Source organism: Salmo trutta, chromosome 27 (assembly GCF_901001165.1).
Source record: "Salmo trutta chromosome 27, fSalTru1.1, whole genome shotgun sequence".
Classification (NCBI taxonomy): domain Eukaryota; kingdom Metazoa; phylum Chordata; class Actinopteri; order Salmoniformes; family Salmonidae; genus Salmo; species Salmo trutta.
The window spans coordinates 374,607-388,723 of NC_042983.1; the positions used below are offsets into that span (position 1 = coordinate 374,607).

At 44.2% G+C, this 14,117-nt stretch overlaps 1 protein-coding gene across 1 annotated transcript in view; it reads right to left on the reverse strand.

The window, feature by feature from the left end:
* LOC115164089 (ras-specific guanine nucleotide-releasing factor 2) overlaps window positions 1-14,117 on the reverse strand; it is a 182,581-nt gene that overhangs the window by 142,641 nt on the left and 25,823 nt on the right. Inside the window, exons 2-3 of the mRNA XM_029716198.1 lie at window positions 1,175-1,281; window positions 564-711 (exon numbers count right to left, since the gene is read on the reverse strand). Of these exons, the coding sequence (XP_029572058.1) occupies window positions 564-711; window positions 1,175-1,281 (255 nt within the window). The remainder of the gene's footprint in view (window positions 1-563; window positions 712-1,174; window positions 1,282-14,117) is intronic.

The following is a 14,117-nucleotide window of genomic DNA, read 5'->3' on the forward strand; positions in this document are numbered from 1 at the left end:
GTGTGTGTGTGTGTGTGTGTGTGTGTGTGTGTGAGCATGGGTGTATGTGTGCTGCATTATTAACGCTGCATTTATCACCCCCAAATGAACCGCTAAAGACCTTTCCCTCAGCTTAGCGAGAAGTTAACTCTACACAAACGTGTATGTTCCTCTTTGCATCACTCATTGACTGGTGTTGACTGGAGACTGATCAGTGTGTATGTGTTTGCAACTTGTCAGAGCAGAAATGTCAATAAAGCGAATGCATATGCCGTCACCAAGGAGACGAGAGGTGGTGGTCTAAAATCAAGGCTGAGAGAGAAGGCTCGACAATGACAGAGGGGGAGGAGAGAGAAGGCTCGACAATGACAGAGGGGGAGGAGAGAAAGATTAATAATGAAAGAGGGAGAGAAAGAGAGATGGAGTTGGAGAAGAGAAGAGAGAGGACAGAGCTAAAGATGAAGAGAGGGCAGAGAAGGAAAGAGACATATACAAAACAATACAGAAAGAGAGAAGAGATAGAGACAGAGAAAGAGGAACAGACAGAGGTAGTGTGTTTTAAGTGCCAGTGTGCTTGCAAGCACCTCTCCTTTGAGCCTCTCTATCTCTGTATCCTGATCCTCCAATTGAGTGCGTAGTTGGTTGGCTGCCACCTTCTCTGTCTCCACAATCTGGACCAGGTGGATGTACTTTTGCATCAAGACCTCACGCTCGATGATAATGTCAGAGTAGCTGAGGAGACAGACACACAGGGATGATGTCACCGAGGGACCCTGGAGGACAGAAATACTAATTTCCGAATAGACCCTGCCCCCAAACCACTAGGTCCTTGTGTATATCTGACAGGACTGGAAAGGTATAATAAACAATATTTTTGTGGCTCTATACACAGAGGCAATGAGGGAGAGAGAAGAGAGGGAGAGCAATGAGACAAACAGTGGAAGGAGGCCTGATAGAGAGAGAAAGAGCGGGAGGAGTAAGAAAAAGGTTGAGTGGGAGTGAAGGCACCTGGGTTCTGAGAGGTAAGCAGGAGGGGGGTTAAGAATGAGAGATGTAGAACAGGCAGGTCCCATGGCTATGTACAGGTATACCCACTGGGCTCTGGCTTGGTTGTTATGTAGACACAGCAACACACAACCATCCCTTTCCCTTCTCTCAGGAGGGTCTCTGTCTCTCTCTCGAACACACACAGTACCTGGCCTGTTGGATGGCCTCCACCCATTCATCACATTCATTCTCCTCCTCAGTCCGTAGCTCCAGAGGCTTCTGTCCATCATGGCCAAACACGATCAGGAAGTAGTGCTGCAAGAAGAGAGAGAGTGAGAGAGAAAGAGCGGGAAAGAGAGAGGGGTACTGTAGGTGCCAACACACCTCAACATTCCTGAACAGGCTAAACATATAGAAGGAGAGGAAACAAGTAAATGACATACATATGTGTGGACGCGCTGGCACAAGCACCCACACACACACACACACGCACACACACACAAAAGACAGGCTTGGGCTCAGCAACAGTAGAGCCAGGGGTCAAAAGAGTAACCATCAGCTTTGGCCTCACACGTCAAATACACACACACTTGCGCACGCGCGCGCATATGGTTTGTCTGTACACAAACAAACACCCAGAAAGATTGTGTGTGTATGTTTAGACTGCAAGTGTGTCCTCCTGACACAAACAGGCTGTAACAGGGACACACACTGCAGGCATGAATTGAGCCAAAGAATGGAGTTTGCATCCCAAACAGCAACCTATTCCCTTTATAGTGCACTATTTTTGACCAGTGCCCTATCCATGGAGAGAGTCTGCTGGCTGAGAAAACAATATATTACACTTACATAGCCTATGATCATCAACATCAGCCAGCCTGCTCTTTTCTTTCACACTTTCTCTCACTCTCACTCCCACTTCCCTCTCCCTCCCATTATCCTTGCTGAATTTTCCTATGTATCTGCCTTCTTAGCCTGGACGTGAACCAGGCTTCCCTAAAACGGGAAGCCTGGGGAAGTTCCATGACAGAAATCAGCTGGAGGGGTCGGAACCTAGTGTAAATCAGTGACGCCTTGCAACATGTCAAACCAATCAAATGCCTTGCTTGGGCAGAGCTCCAAAGGTGCTCACCAGATTAATGGTCCCATATTCTCCTTCTCTACTCCCACTTCATCTCACACACCTCCACCTCTCCCTCACTCTCCTCCTCCTCCTCTCTTTGCACTCCACCTTTCCACCCACTCCAGCTGTCCTCTTCCTTCTCTTTGCCGCTCTCCTCTCATCTTCTCCAATTTGCTCCTCTTCAAAATTCTTAACGCTCACCCTTCTCTCTGTCTCTCTCTCCCTATTCCCCTCCGTTAGTGGTACAGGGGGGAATGAAACCGAACAGAATCAAGGGAACATCTATCCATGCTCTGTTTTCATGTCACCTTCATATAAGCCTTTAAATAAAGCCTGTATAGTGTTCTCCATCAACCATGATCTGTGCTGTCATACTGCCTTGCTTATAGGGAGAGGACTGATAAAGAGGAAGAAAAAGAGGAAGAGAAATAATGAGAACAAGAAAGGAAGAGACACAAGAGACAAAGAAAGAGAAAAATAAAAAAATATAGAGAAAGAGATGGAAAGAGTTATAGAGAAAGTGCAAGTGAGAGAGATACAGAGAGACAGATGGGTATTGAGTGAGAGAGCTATCCTACATACAGTATATAATATCTTAACGGAGTGCTGTGCACATTTCCTAACTGTGTCACATCGCCTAACAAAACAATTTCCATGGCAACAAGATATTCAGCGCCTGCATGTGCTGTGTTTCACAGTGTTTTATATTTCCGTTCGTTTACCTCTTGACTATCCATCCCTCTACTATCCATCTTTTACTTTGAGTACCTTTATATCAGAAAAGTGATGAGGAGAGGAGAGGACACCCACACAAAGCACGGCCCATAAAAAAATATATATTAAAGATGATGTCTCACGTGATATTAGTTGCACCATGGATACACTTCAAAAACATACAGAAGTCACAGAAACAACTAATACAGATTACAATGTAAATTGTGCAGACAATGCGTTTCAATAAGTCATCTTCCAGCAAAGCAACGGTATGTAACAGAAAGTAAGAATGTGACATTCCAATTTCTTATGCTATGTTGCATAACATAAAAGGAGTTTGGGCATAAACACACATTAGCCATCTCTTCTCTGTCCTCAGTACAGAAACGCCACGGGCAGTTCAGGCTGGTCCATCTTTAGGCTAGTGTGCTGGTCTAAATCAGTGTTTTTGCACAGGATGATCATTATTTGGCTTATAAAAGCCTTTAAGATCCCGAACAGTCATTCTGATTCCCATGTAAAATAGCTTTTGGAGTGACTAAAACATCACCCATAATATTTTTTCCCAAAAGAAATGCTCACAATTTGATGTCAAACTACCATCTCATGTCAAACTACCAGGAGGCCTGGAAAGACAGACTGAGTGGGTGCCCCCACTGGTGCCCCCACACATTGACTCTGTACCGGTACCCCCTCTATAAAGTCTCGCTATTGTTATTTTACTGCTGCTCTTTAACTACTTGTTACTTTTATTTCTTATTCGTATTCTTTAAACTGCATTGTTGGTTAGGGGCTTGTAAGTAAGCATTTCACTGTAAGGTCTTCACCTGTTGTATTCAGCGCATGTGTGTCGCGGTTCCGTAAGGCAGGAGGAAAAGGCAGAGTCAAACGCAGGAGACGTAGTCCAGTTGTGCCGTAAAACGGTATATTTATTTCACCGGAAAAAAAAACACTCGGCGTAACACAAGGGCATAGGGTGTGCCCAGAGACCACCCGGGAACACAGTTAACCCCGAGAAAACAAAGATACGCACGGGGCGCAGCCCGGCAAATATAACATTCCTCTAGAGAAAAGCCGCTGGACAAAAATGTGCAAAAAACACAAACGTTCACAGACCTGCCCGCTGACGAATAAACAATCCCGCACAAAACACAAACCACAAGGAACAAACTAAATACCCCCCCACTAATTACAGAAACGGAAACAGGTGCGGACTTAAACAGACAAAACACAACGAACAAGAACGTAGACAGGTGGAAGCTAGTAGACCGCCGAGCGCCGCCCGGCCGAGGAGGGGCACCATTTTCTGTGGATACTGTGACAATGTGACTAATTCAATTTGACATCAAAACTATGAAATAACACATATGGAATCATGTAGTAACCAAAAAAGTGTTAAACAAATCAAAATATATTTAAAAAAGGCCACCCTTTGCCTTGATGACAGCTTTGCACACTCTTGGCATTCTCTCAACCAACTTCATGAGGTAGTCACCAGGAATGCATTTCAATTAACTAATTAAGGTGTGCCTTCTTAAAAGTTAATTTGTGGAATTTCATTCCTTCTTAATGCATTTGAGCCAATCAGTTGTGACAAGGTAGGGGGTATACATAAAATAGCCCTATTTGTTAAAAGACCAAGTCCATATTATGGAAAGAACAGCTCAAATAAGCAAAGAGAAACGTCAGTCCATTATTACTATGTTGTAGCTCAAGCGTCTGGACAAAAATGGGATAGTATGTTAGAAATTCCTGGGCCATTTTCTGGTCCCAGTCCATCCCTGGGCCTGGCCTGGTGGTTCAGTAGAGTCTGGTTTAAACATTGGAGAAGATGAGACCTGGGGGGACACAGCCCGTCTCATCTACACCTGCTTCATTGCATGTGTTTTCGCTCTCAGTCTGGTAGGTCACATAGGCCTACACACACAAGGGTAGCCTCAGAGAATAATATCGACGTATACGCTGATTCGGTGAGGGAATTTATAAGGAAGTGCATAGGATATTTTGTTCCCACTGTGAGTATTAAAACCTACCCTAACCAGAAACCGTGGATAGATGGCAGCATTCGCGCAAAACTGAAAATGTGAACCACCGCATTTAACCATGGCAAGGTGACTGGGAATATGGCCGAATACAAACAGTGTAGTTATTCCCTCTGCAAGGCAATAAAACAAGCGAAATGTCAGTATAGAGACAAAGTGGAGACGCAATTCAACGGCTCAGACACGAGACGTATGCGGCAGGGTCTACAGACAATCACGGACTACAGCCACGTCACGAACACCGAAGTCTTGCTTCCAGACAAACTAAACACCTTCTTTGCCCGCTTTGTGGATAATACAGTGCCACCGATGCGGCCCGCTACCAAGGACTGTGGGGGCTCTCTTTCTCCGTGGCCGACGTGAGTAAGACATTTAAACATGTTAACCTTCACAAGGCTGCCGGCCCAGACAGCATTCCTAGCCGCATCCTCAGAGCATACACAGACCAGCTGGCTTGTGTGTTCATAAACATATTTAATCTCTCCCTGTCCCAGTCTGCTGTCCCCACATGCTTCAAAATGGCCACCATTGTTCATGTCCCGAAGAAGGAAAAGGTAACTGAACTAAATGACAATCGCCCCGTAGCACTCACTTCTGTCATCATGAAGTGCTTTGAGAGGCTACTCAAGGATCATATCACCTCCACCTTACCTGTCACCCTAAACCCACTTCAATTTGCTTACCTCCCCAATAGGTCCACAGACGATACACTGCACACTGCCCTATCCCATCTGGACAAGAGGAATACCTATGTAAGAATGTTGTTCATTGACTATAGCTCAGCATTCAACACCATAGTACCCTCCAAGCTCATCATATAGCTAGAGGCCCTGTGTATCAACCCCGCCCTGTGCAATTGGGTCCTGGACTTCCTGACGGGTCGCCCCCAGGTGGTGAAGATAGGAAACAACAACTTCACTTCCCTGATGCTCAAGACTGGGGCCCCACACGGGTGCGTGCTCAGCCCCCTCCTGCACTCCCTGTTCACCCACGACTGCGTGGCCATGCACGCCTCCAACTCATCATCAAGTTTGCAGACGACACAACAGTAGTAGGCTTGATTACAAACAATGACGAGACAGCCTACAGGGAGGAGGTGAGGGCACTCGGAGTGTGGTGTCAGCAAAACAGCCCCTCACTCAACGTCAACAAAACAAAGATGATCGTGGACTTCAGGAAACTGCTGTCCCGTCCACATCGACGAAAAGCAGTGGGGAAGGTGGAAAGTTTTAATATCCTCGGTGTACACATCACGAACAAACTGAAATGGTCCACCCACACAGACAGTGTGGTGAAGAAGGCGCAACAGTGCCTCTTCAACCTCAGGAGACTGAAGAAATTTGACTTGTCACCTAAAACCCTCACAAACCTTTACAGATGCACAATTGAGAGCATCCTGTCAGGCTGCATCACCGCCTGGTACGGCAACTGCACCACCCACAACCACAAGGCTCTCCAGAGGGTGGTGCGGTCTGCACAACGCATCACCGGGGGCAAACTACTTGCCCTCCAGGACACCTACAGCACCCAATGTCACAGGAAGGCCAAAAAGATCATCAAGGACAACAAACACCCAAGCCACTGCCTGTTCACCCCGCTACCATCCATTCAGAAGGCGAGGTCACAAAGCTGGGACCGAGAGACTGAAAAACAGCTTCTATCTCAAGGCCTTCAGACTGTTAAACAGCCATCACTAACACAGAGAGGCTGCTGCCTACATACAGACTTGAAATCATTGGCCACATTAATAAATGGATCACTAGTCACTTTAATAATGCCACTTTAATAATGTTTACATATCTTGCATTACTCATCTCATTTGTATATATTGTATTTTATGCCATCTATTGCATCTTACCTATGCCGCTGTCATTGCTCATACATATATTTATATGTATATATTCTTATTCCATTCCTTTACTTATATGTGTATTAGGTAGTTGTTGTGGAATTGTTAGATTACACGTTAGATATTGCTTGACTGTCAGAACTAGAAGCACAAGCATTTCGCTACACTAGCAATAGCATCTGCTAACCATGTGTATGTGACCAATAAAATTTGATTCGACACACACACTTGATTTCCCAGGTCTAAACCAGTTGCTAATTTGAAAGAAAGAACAAAGCGCAAGCAGACACTGCAGTTCCCAAGGAATGAGTAGCCTTATGTGGGCTCGACCAAGAAGTAAAATGAACACACACACACAACACGAGCCCTCCCTCCCTCCCTCACACTGATGGCTGAGTTATTGTTTTATGCCAGAGTACCTGCAGGGAGAATTACAATTACAGAAAACCATAATAGAGAAGAGCACCATCTGTGTGCGTGTGTGCGTGTGTGCGTGTGTGCGTGTGTGCGTGTGTGCGTGTGTGCGTGCGTGCGTGCGTGCGTTGCCAGAAATGAACAAGAGTGACAAAAATCTACACACTCGGGTGAGATGTACTTATCCAGCTAGATAAAACATAATGCTAATAACAACCAGCTGTGTCTGTGTGTACGCACGTGCATGCGAGCGTGTGTTTTGTGACTGTACATTTTCCACAGGCAAAAGCATCATCTATAACATGGATCAAAAACAGTATGCAGTACATTTTCTATTTTTTATGAAATCAACATGAGCTGTTAAAAATATTATTGGCCACTAATCAGAGCCAGAGCAGAGTTAATAAAACAATAAAAGTCATTGGTGGGGAGAAATGTTCTGGAGATAACTAGGGTAAAGGGGTGTGTTCATTTTTTCCATTCAACACTCCTCTTTACGGGGCAAACAGGGCATTCTAGGAGCATTATATTTATACACTTATCATGCATGCCAGGGTGAAATTTCCCCTATACAAAGATATAGGATCGGCATCCCCATTCCCCAATCCTAACCTTAAACATTAGTGGGCGAAATGCAAAACTGACCCAAGATCAGCATTTAGGGGCAAGTTCATTCCACTCCCTATCTCATACAGCATGCTAAATTACTCTAATCCAGGGCTCTCCAACCCTATTCCCGGAGAGCTACCCTTCAGTAGGTTTTTGCTCCAACCCCAGTTATAAATAACCTTATTTAGCTTATCAACCAGCTAATTATTAGAATCAGGTGTGCCAAATTTGGGTTGAAGCAAAAACCTACATGATGCTAGCTCTCCAGGAACAGGGTTAGAGAGCCCAGCTAATCTGTCAATTGTTTTTCTTCTCCAATCTACTGTACCACCACTACTCAGTCAGTACATCAGTACTTGTGGCTGGTAAAAGGACAGTATACACTACGGCTGGAGTGGTGTAAAGCTCACGTCAATGGAGCAGTGGAAACGTGCTCTCTGGAGTGATGAATCACGCTTCACCAGCTGGTAGTCTGACGGACAAATCTGGGTTTGGCGGATGCCAGGAGAACGCTACCTGCCCCAATGCATAGTGCCAACTGTAAAGTTTGGTGGAAGAGTGGTGGAAGAGTGGAATAATGGTATGGGGCTGTCTTTCATGGTTAGGTCTAGGCCCCTTAGTTTCAATAAAGCGAAATCTTAAAGCTACAGCATTCAATGACATACTCTAGACGATTCTGTGCTTCCAATTTTGTGGCAACAGTTTGGGGAAGGCCCTTTCCTGTTTCAGCATGACAATATGCCAGTGCAAAAAGGGAGGTCCATACAGAAATGGTTTGTCGAGATCAGTGTGGAAGAACTTGACTGGCCTGCACAGAGCCCTGACCTCAACCCAATCAAACACCTTTGGGATGAACTGGAACGCAGTCTACGAGCCAGGCCTAATCACCCAACATCAGTGCTCGATCTCACTAATGTTCTTGTGGCTGAATGGAAGCAAGTCCCCCAGTAAAGTGACGGCTGTTATAGCAGCAATGGGGGACCAACTCCATATTAATGCCCATGATTTTGGAATGAGATGTTCAACAAGCAGATGTCCACATACTTTTGATAATGTAGTGTATTATGGATGGAACTCTAGAGAATAACTGGATGTTCAGGGTTACTGTCACTCAGAACTCCACAACAACGCAAACATAGTAGAACACCTTCCCAAAATGTTTTGTATTGTATTTATTAAGGATCACCATTAGCTGCTGCCAACATTCAGGTTATTACATGATATCATCTTTAGTTTGTGAAATAGACGCCTCACAAGTCCTCAACTGGCAGCTTCATTAAATAATACCCTCAATGTCCACAGTGAAGAGGCGACTCCGGGATGCTGGCCTTCTAGGCAGAGTTCCTCTGTCCAGTGTCTGTGTTCTTTTGCAAATCTTAATATTTTCTTTCTATTGGCCAGTCTGAGATATGGCTTTTTCTTTGCAACTCTGCCTAGAAGGCCAGCATCCCGGTGTCGCCTCTTCACTGTTGACGTTGAGACTGGTGTTTTGCGGGTATTATTTAATGAAGCTGCTAGTTGAGGACTTGTGAGGCATCTGTTTCTCAAACTAGACACTAATGTACTTGTCCTCTTGCTCAGTTGTGCACCGGGGCCTCCCACTCCTCTTTATATTCTGGTTAGAGCCAGTTTGCATTGTTCTGTGAAGTTAGTAGTACACAGCATTGTACAAGATCTTCAATTTCTTGGTAATTTCTAACATGGAATAGCCTTCATTTCTCAGAACACGACTAGACTGACGAGTTTCAGAAGAAAGTCTTTGTTTATGGCCATTTTGAGCCTGTAATCGAAACCACAACTGCAGATGCTCCAGATATTCGTCGAACTAGTCTAAAGAAGGCCAGTTTTATTGCTTCTTTAATTAGCACAACCGTTTTCAGCTGTGCTAACATAATTGCAAAATGGTTTCCTAATGATCAATTAGCCTTTTAAAATGATAAACTTAGCTAGGATCAGCTAACACAATGTGCCATTGGAACACAGGAGTGATGGTTGCTGATATTGGGCTTATGTAGATATTCCATAAAATAAATCTTCCGTTTCCAGCTACAATAGTCATTTACAATGTTAACAATGTCTACACTGTATTTCTGATCAATTTGATGTTATTTTAATTGCCAAAAATTAGCTTTTCTTTCAAAAACATGGACATTTCTAAGTGACCCCAAACTTTTGAACGGTAGTGTACATTCTCAATGAAGTAAGCATTATTATATCACTACAATACTTTTTCAAGCCTCTTAATATAGTAAAGAGGAGCCAATTGAAGATTGCAACATAATATTTATTACTGCTTCCATCAGCCACATACACTTATGTTAGCTTTATCAAAAGCTTTAAACCTTTACTCCACCTTTACTCCACACATAGAAAGATCTCCCTCACCCCTCCATTTTGCAAATCTGACTCTGTCCTCCTGATTCCTGCTTACAAGCAAAAACTAAAATAGGAAGTACAAGTGACTCACTCAATATGTAAGTTGTCCGAAGAAGCGGATGCTAAGCTACAGGACTGTTTTGCTAGCACAGAATGGAATATGTTCCAGGTGACTGATGTTTACCACATCAATCACTGGCTTCATTACTAAGTGCATTGATGATGTCGTCCCCAGAGTAACCATCCGCACTGAGCTGCCGCTTTCAAGGAGTGGGACACTAAGTTTACAAGAAATTACTCTATGACCTCCAACGAACTATCAAACCATCAAAACATCAATAAAGGACTAAGATCGAATCCTACTACACTGGCTCTGACTCTCGACGGATGTGGCAGGGCTTGCAAACTATCACGCATTACAAAAGGAGAACCCAGCTGCGAACTGCCTAGTAATGCAAGCCTACCAGACTAGATAAATGCCTTCTATGCTTGCTTTTAGGCAAGTAACACTTTCAAGAGAGCAACAGATGTTCCGGACAACTATGTGATCTCGCTCTCCATAGCCGATGTGAGTAAGAGTTATAAACAGGTTAACATTCACAAGGCCGGATTACTAGGATGCGTACTCAGAGCATGCGCTGACCAGCTGGCAAGTGTCTTCACTGACATTTTCAACCTCTCCCTGACCCAGTTTGTAATACCTACATGTTTCAAGCAGACCACCATAGTCCCTGTGCCCAAGAACGCCAACATCAACATTAAGTTTGTTGATGACACAACGGTGGTTGGCCTGATCACTGATGACGATGAGACAGCCTATAGGGAGGAAGTCAGTGACCTGGCAGTATGGTGCCAGGACAACAACCTCTCCCTCAACGTCAGCAAGACAAAGGAGCTGATCATGGACTACAGGAAAAGGAGGCCCAAGCACAGAGCGGGTCGAGAGCTTCAAGTTCCTCAGTGTCCATATCACTAAGGAATTAACAGTCGTGAATGCATCATAAGGCCTCTTTCCCCTCAGGATGCTGAAAAGATTCGGCATGGGCCATCAGATCCTCAAAAAGTTCTACAGCTGCACCACTGAGAAAATCTTGACTGGCTGCATTGCGTTTGGTATGGCAACTAATTGGCATCTGATTGCAAGGCGCTGGGGCCGAGCTCCCTGCCATCCAGGACCTGTATACCAGACGGTATCAGAGGAAGGCCCAAAAAATTGTCAAAGACTCCAGCCACCATGGAGAATAAGAGCACCTCCTCCCAGCTGCCCACTTCACTGAGGCTAGGAAACACTGTCACCACCGATAAAGCCGCGATAATTGAGCATTTTTCTACGGCTGGCCATGATTTCCACCTGGCTACCCCTACCTCGGTCAACAGCCCTGCACCCCCCACAGCAACTTGCCCAAACCTCCCCCATTTCTCCTTCACCCAAATCCAGATAGCTGATGTTCTGAAAGAGTTGCAAAATCTGGACCCCTACAAATCATCTGGGCTAGACAATCTGGACCCTCTCTTTCAAAAATTATCCGCCGCAATTGTTGCAACCCCTATTACTAGCCTGTTCAACCTCTTTCGTATTGTCTGAGATCCCCAAAGATTGGAAAGCTGCCGCGGTCATCCCCCTCTTCAAAGGGGGAGTCACTCTAGACCCAAACTGTTACAGACCTATATCTATCCTACCCTGCCTTCTATGGTCTTCGAAAGCCAAGTGAACAAACAGATCACCGACCATTTCAAAATCCCACAGTACCTTCTCCACTCTGCAATCTGGTTTCCGAGCTGGTCATGGGTGCACCTCAGCCACGCTCAAGGTCCTAAACGATATCATAACCGCCATCGATAAAAGACAGTACTGTGCAGTCGTATTCATCGACCTGGCCAAGGCTTTCGACTCTGTCAAGCACAACATTCTTATCGACAGACTCAACAGCCTTGGTTTCTCAAATGACTGCCTCGCCTGGTTCACCAACTACTTCTCAGACAGAGTTCAGTGTGTCAAATCAGAGAGCCTGTTGTCCGGACCTCTGGCAGTCTCTATGGGGGTGCCACAGGGTCAAATTCTCGGGCCGACTCTTTTCTCTGTATACATCAATGATATCGCTCTTGCTGCTGGTGATTCTCTGATCCACCTCTATGCAGACGACACCATTCTGTATACAGCTGGCCCTTCTTTGGACATCGTGTTAACTAACCTCCAGACGAGCTTCAATGCCATACAACTCTCTTCCGTGGCCTACAACTGCTCTTAAAAGCTAGTAAAACTAAATGCATGCTCTTCAACCGATCACTGCCCGCACCTGCCCGCCCGTCCAGCATCACTACTCTGGACGGTTCTGACTTAGAATATGTGGACAATTACAAATACCTAGGTGTCTGGCTAGACTGTAAATCTCCTTCCAGACTCACATTAAGCATCTCCAATCCAAAATTAAATCTATAATCGGCTTCCTATTTCGCAACACAGCATCCTTCACTCGTAAAACTGACTATCCAACCAATCCTTGACTTCAGCGATGTCATTTATAAAATAGCCTTCAACACTCTATTCAGCAAATTGGATGCAGTCTATCACAGTGCCATCCGTTTTGTCACTAAAGCCCCATATCCTGTTGGGGCTAGGGGGTAGCCTTAATCCCCCAGTTGGGATTGCTAGCAAGGCGGGAAATTCAAAACATCAAAAATCTAATAATTTCAATTTCTCAAACAATCAACTATTTTACACCATTTAAAAGATAAACATCTCCTTAATCTAACCACATTGTTCGATTTTCAAAGAGGCTTTACGGCGAAAGCATAAAGTTAGATTACGTTAAGACAGTACATAGCCAAAAAAGTACAAACATCCATTTTCAATTCAAGGACAGGCGTCACCAAAAGCAGAAAACCAGCTAAAATGATGCACTAACCTTTGACAATCTTCCTCAGATGACACTCCTAGGACATTATGTTATACAATACATGCATTTTTGTTCCATCAAGTTCATATTTATATCCAAAAACAGCATTTTACAGTGGCAGAATTTTTTTTCTCCCTCAAATGCTTCCGGTAAATCAGGTTACAATTTACAAAAGTACTATTCGAAAACATTGGTCAATTATAATATTGTCATTCAAAGAATTATAGATTAACATCTCGTAAATGCTACCGCATTGCCAGACTTCAAAATAACTTTACTGGGAAATCACACTTTGCAATAAACGGGGTCCTATGCTAAGAACATGCTAAGAACAATAGGCTAGGATATACAGGTTAGCACCATCTAATATCAAAAATACTATTGTTAATAATCCCTTACCTTTGATTATCTCCATCAGAAGGCACTTCCAGGAATCCCAGGTCCACAACAAATGTGGTTTCTTTTGACAAAGTTCATAATTTATGTCCAAATAACTCCAAATTGTTCCATGTTGTTAGGCGTTCAGTAGGCTCCTCAAAAGTAGGGCGGGGGGGGGGAAAAAGTCACGACGAAAAGTTAAAAAAAAAAAAAATCTATTTACGTTCATTCAAACATGTCAAACGTTGTTTAGCATCAATCTTTAGGGCAATTTTTAACGTGAAACATCAGTAATATTTCAACCCGACCTCTCCTGTGTCTCCTATGTCTTGAAAACCGTTTTTGATAAATGTCTCGCCTCACATGCATGCGCAGGTGCGCACAATAATGAAGTGACGACATCCCAGGGACGTCAACTTCTCTTCGTTGTCCCGGTCTCTGTTCATCATAGATGCTTCAAACAACTTTATAAAGATCGTTGACATCTAGTGGAAGCCGTAGGAAGTGCGAAATGAATCCTTTGTCACTGTGTGATCTATTAGCAATGACTCGAATATAGTACAGCCACAAGATTCTCATTTCCTGGTTGTATTTTTCTCAGGTTTTTGCCTGCCATATGAGTTTTGTTATACTTAGACACCATTCAAACAGTTTTAGAAAATTCAGAGTGTTTTCTATCCAAATCTGTTAATAATATGCATATCCTAGCTTCTGAGTTGGTGTAGGAGGCAGTTAAAAATGGGCACATA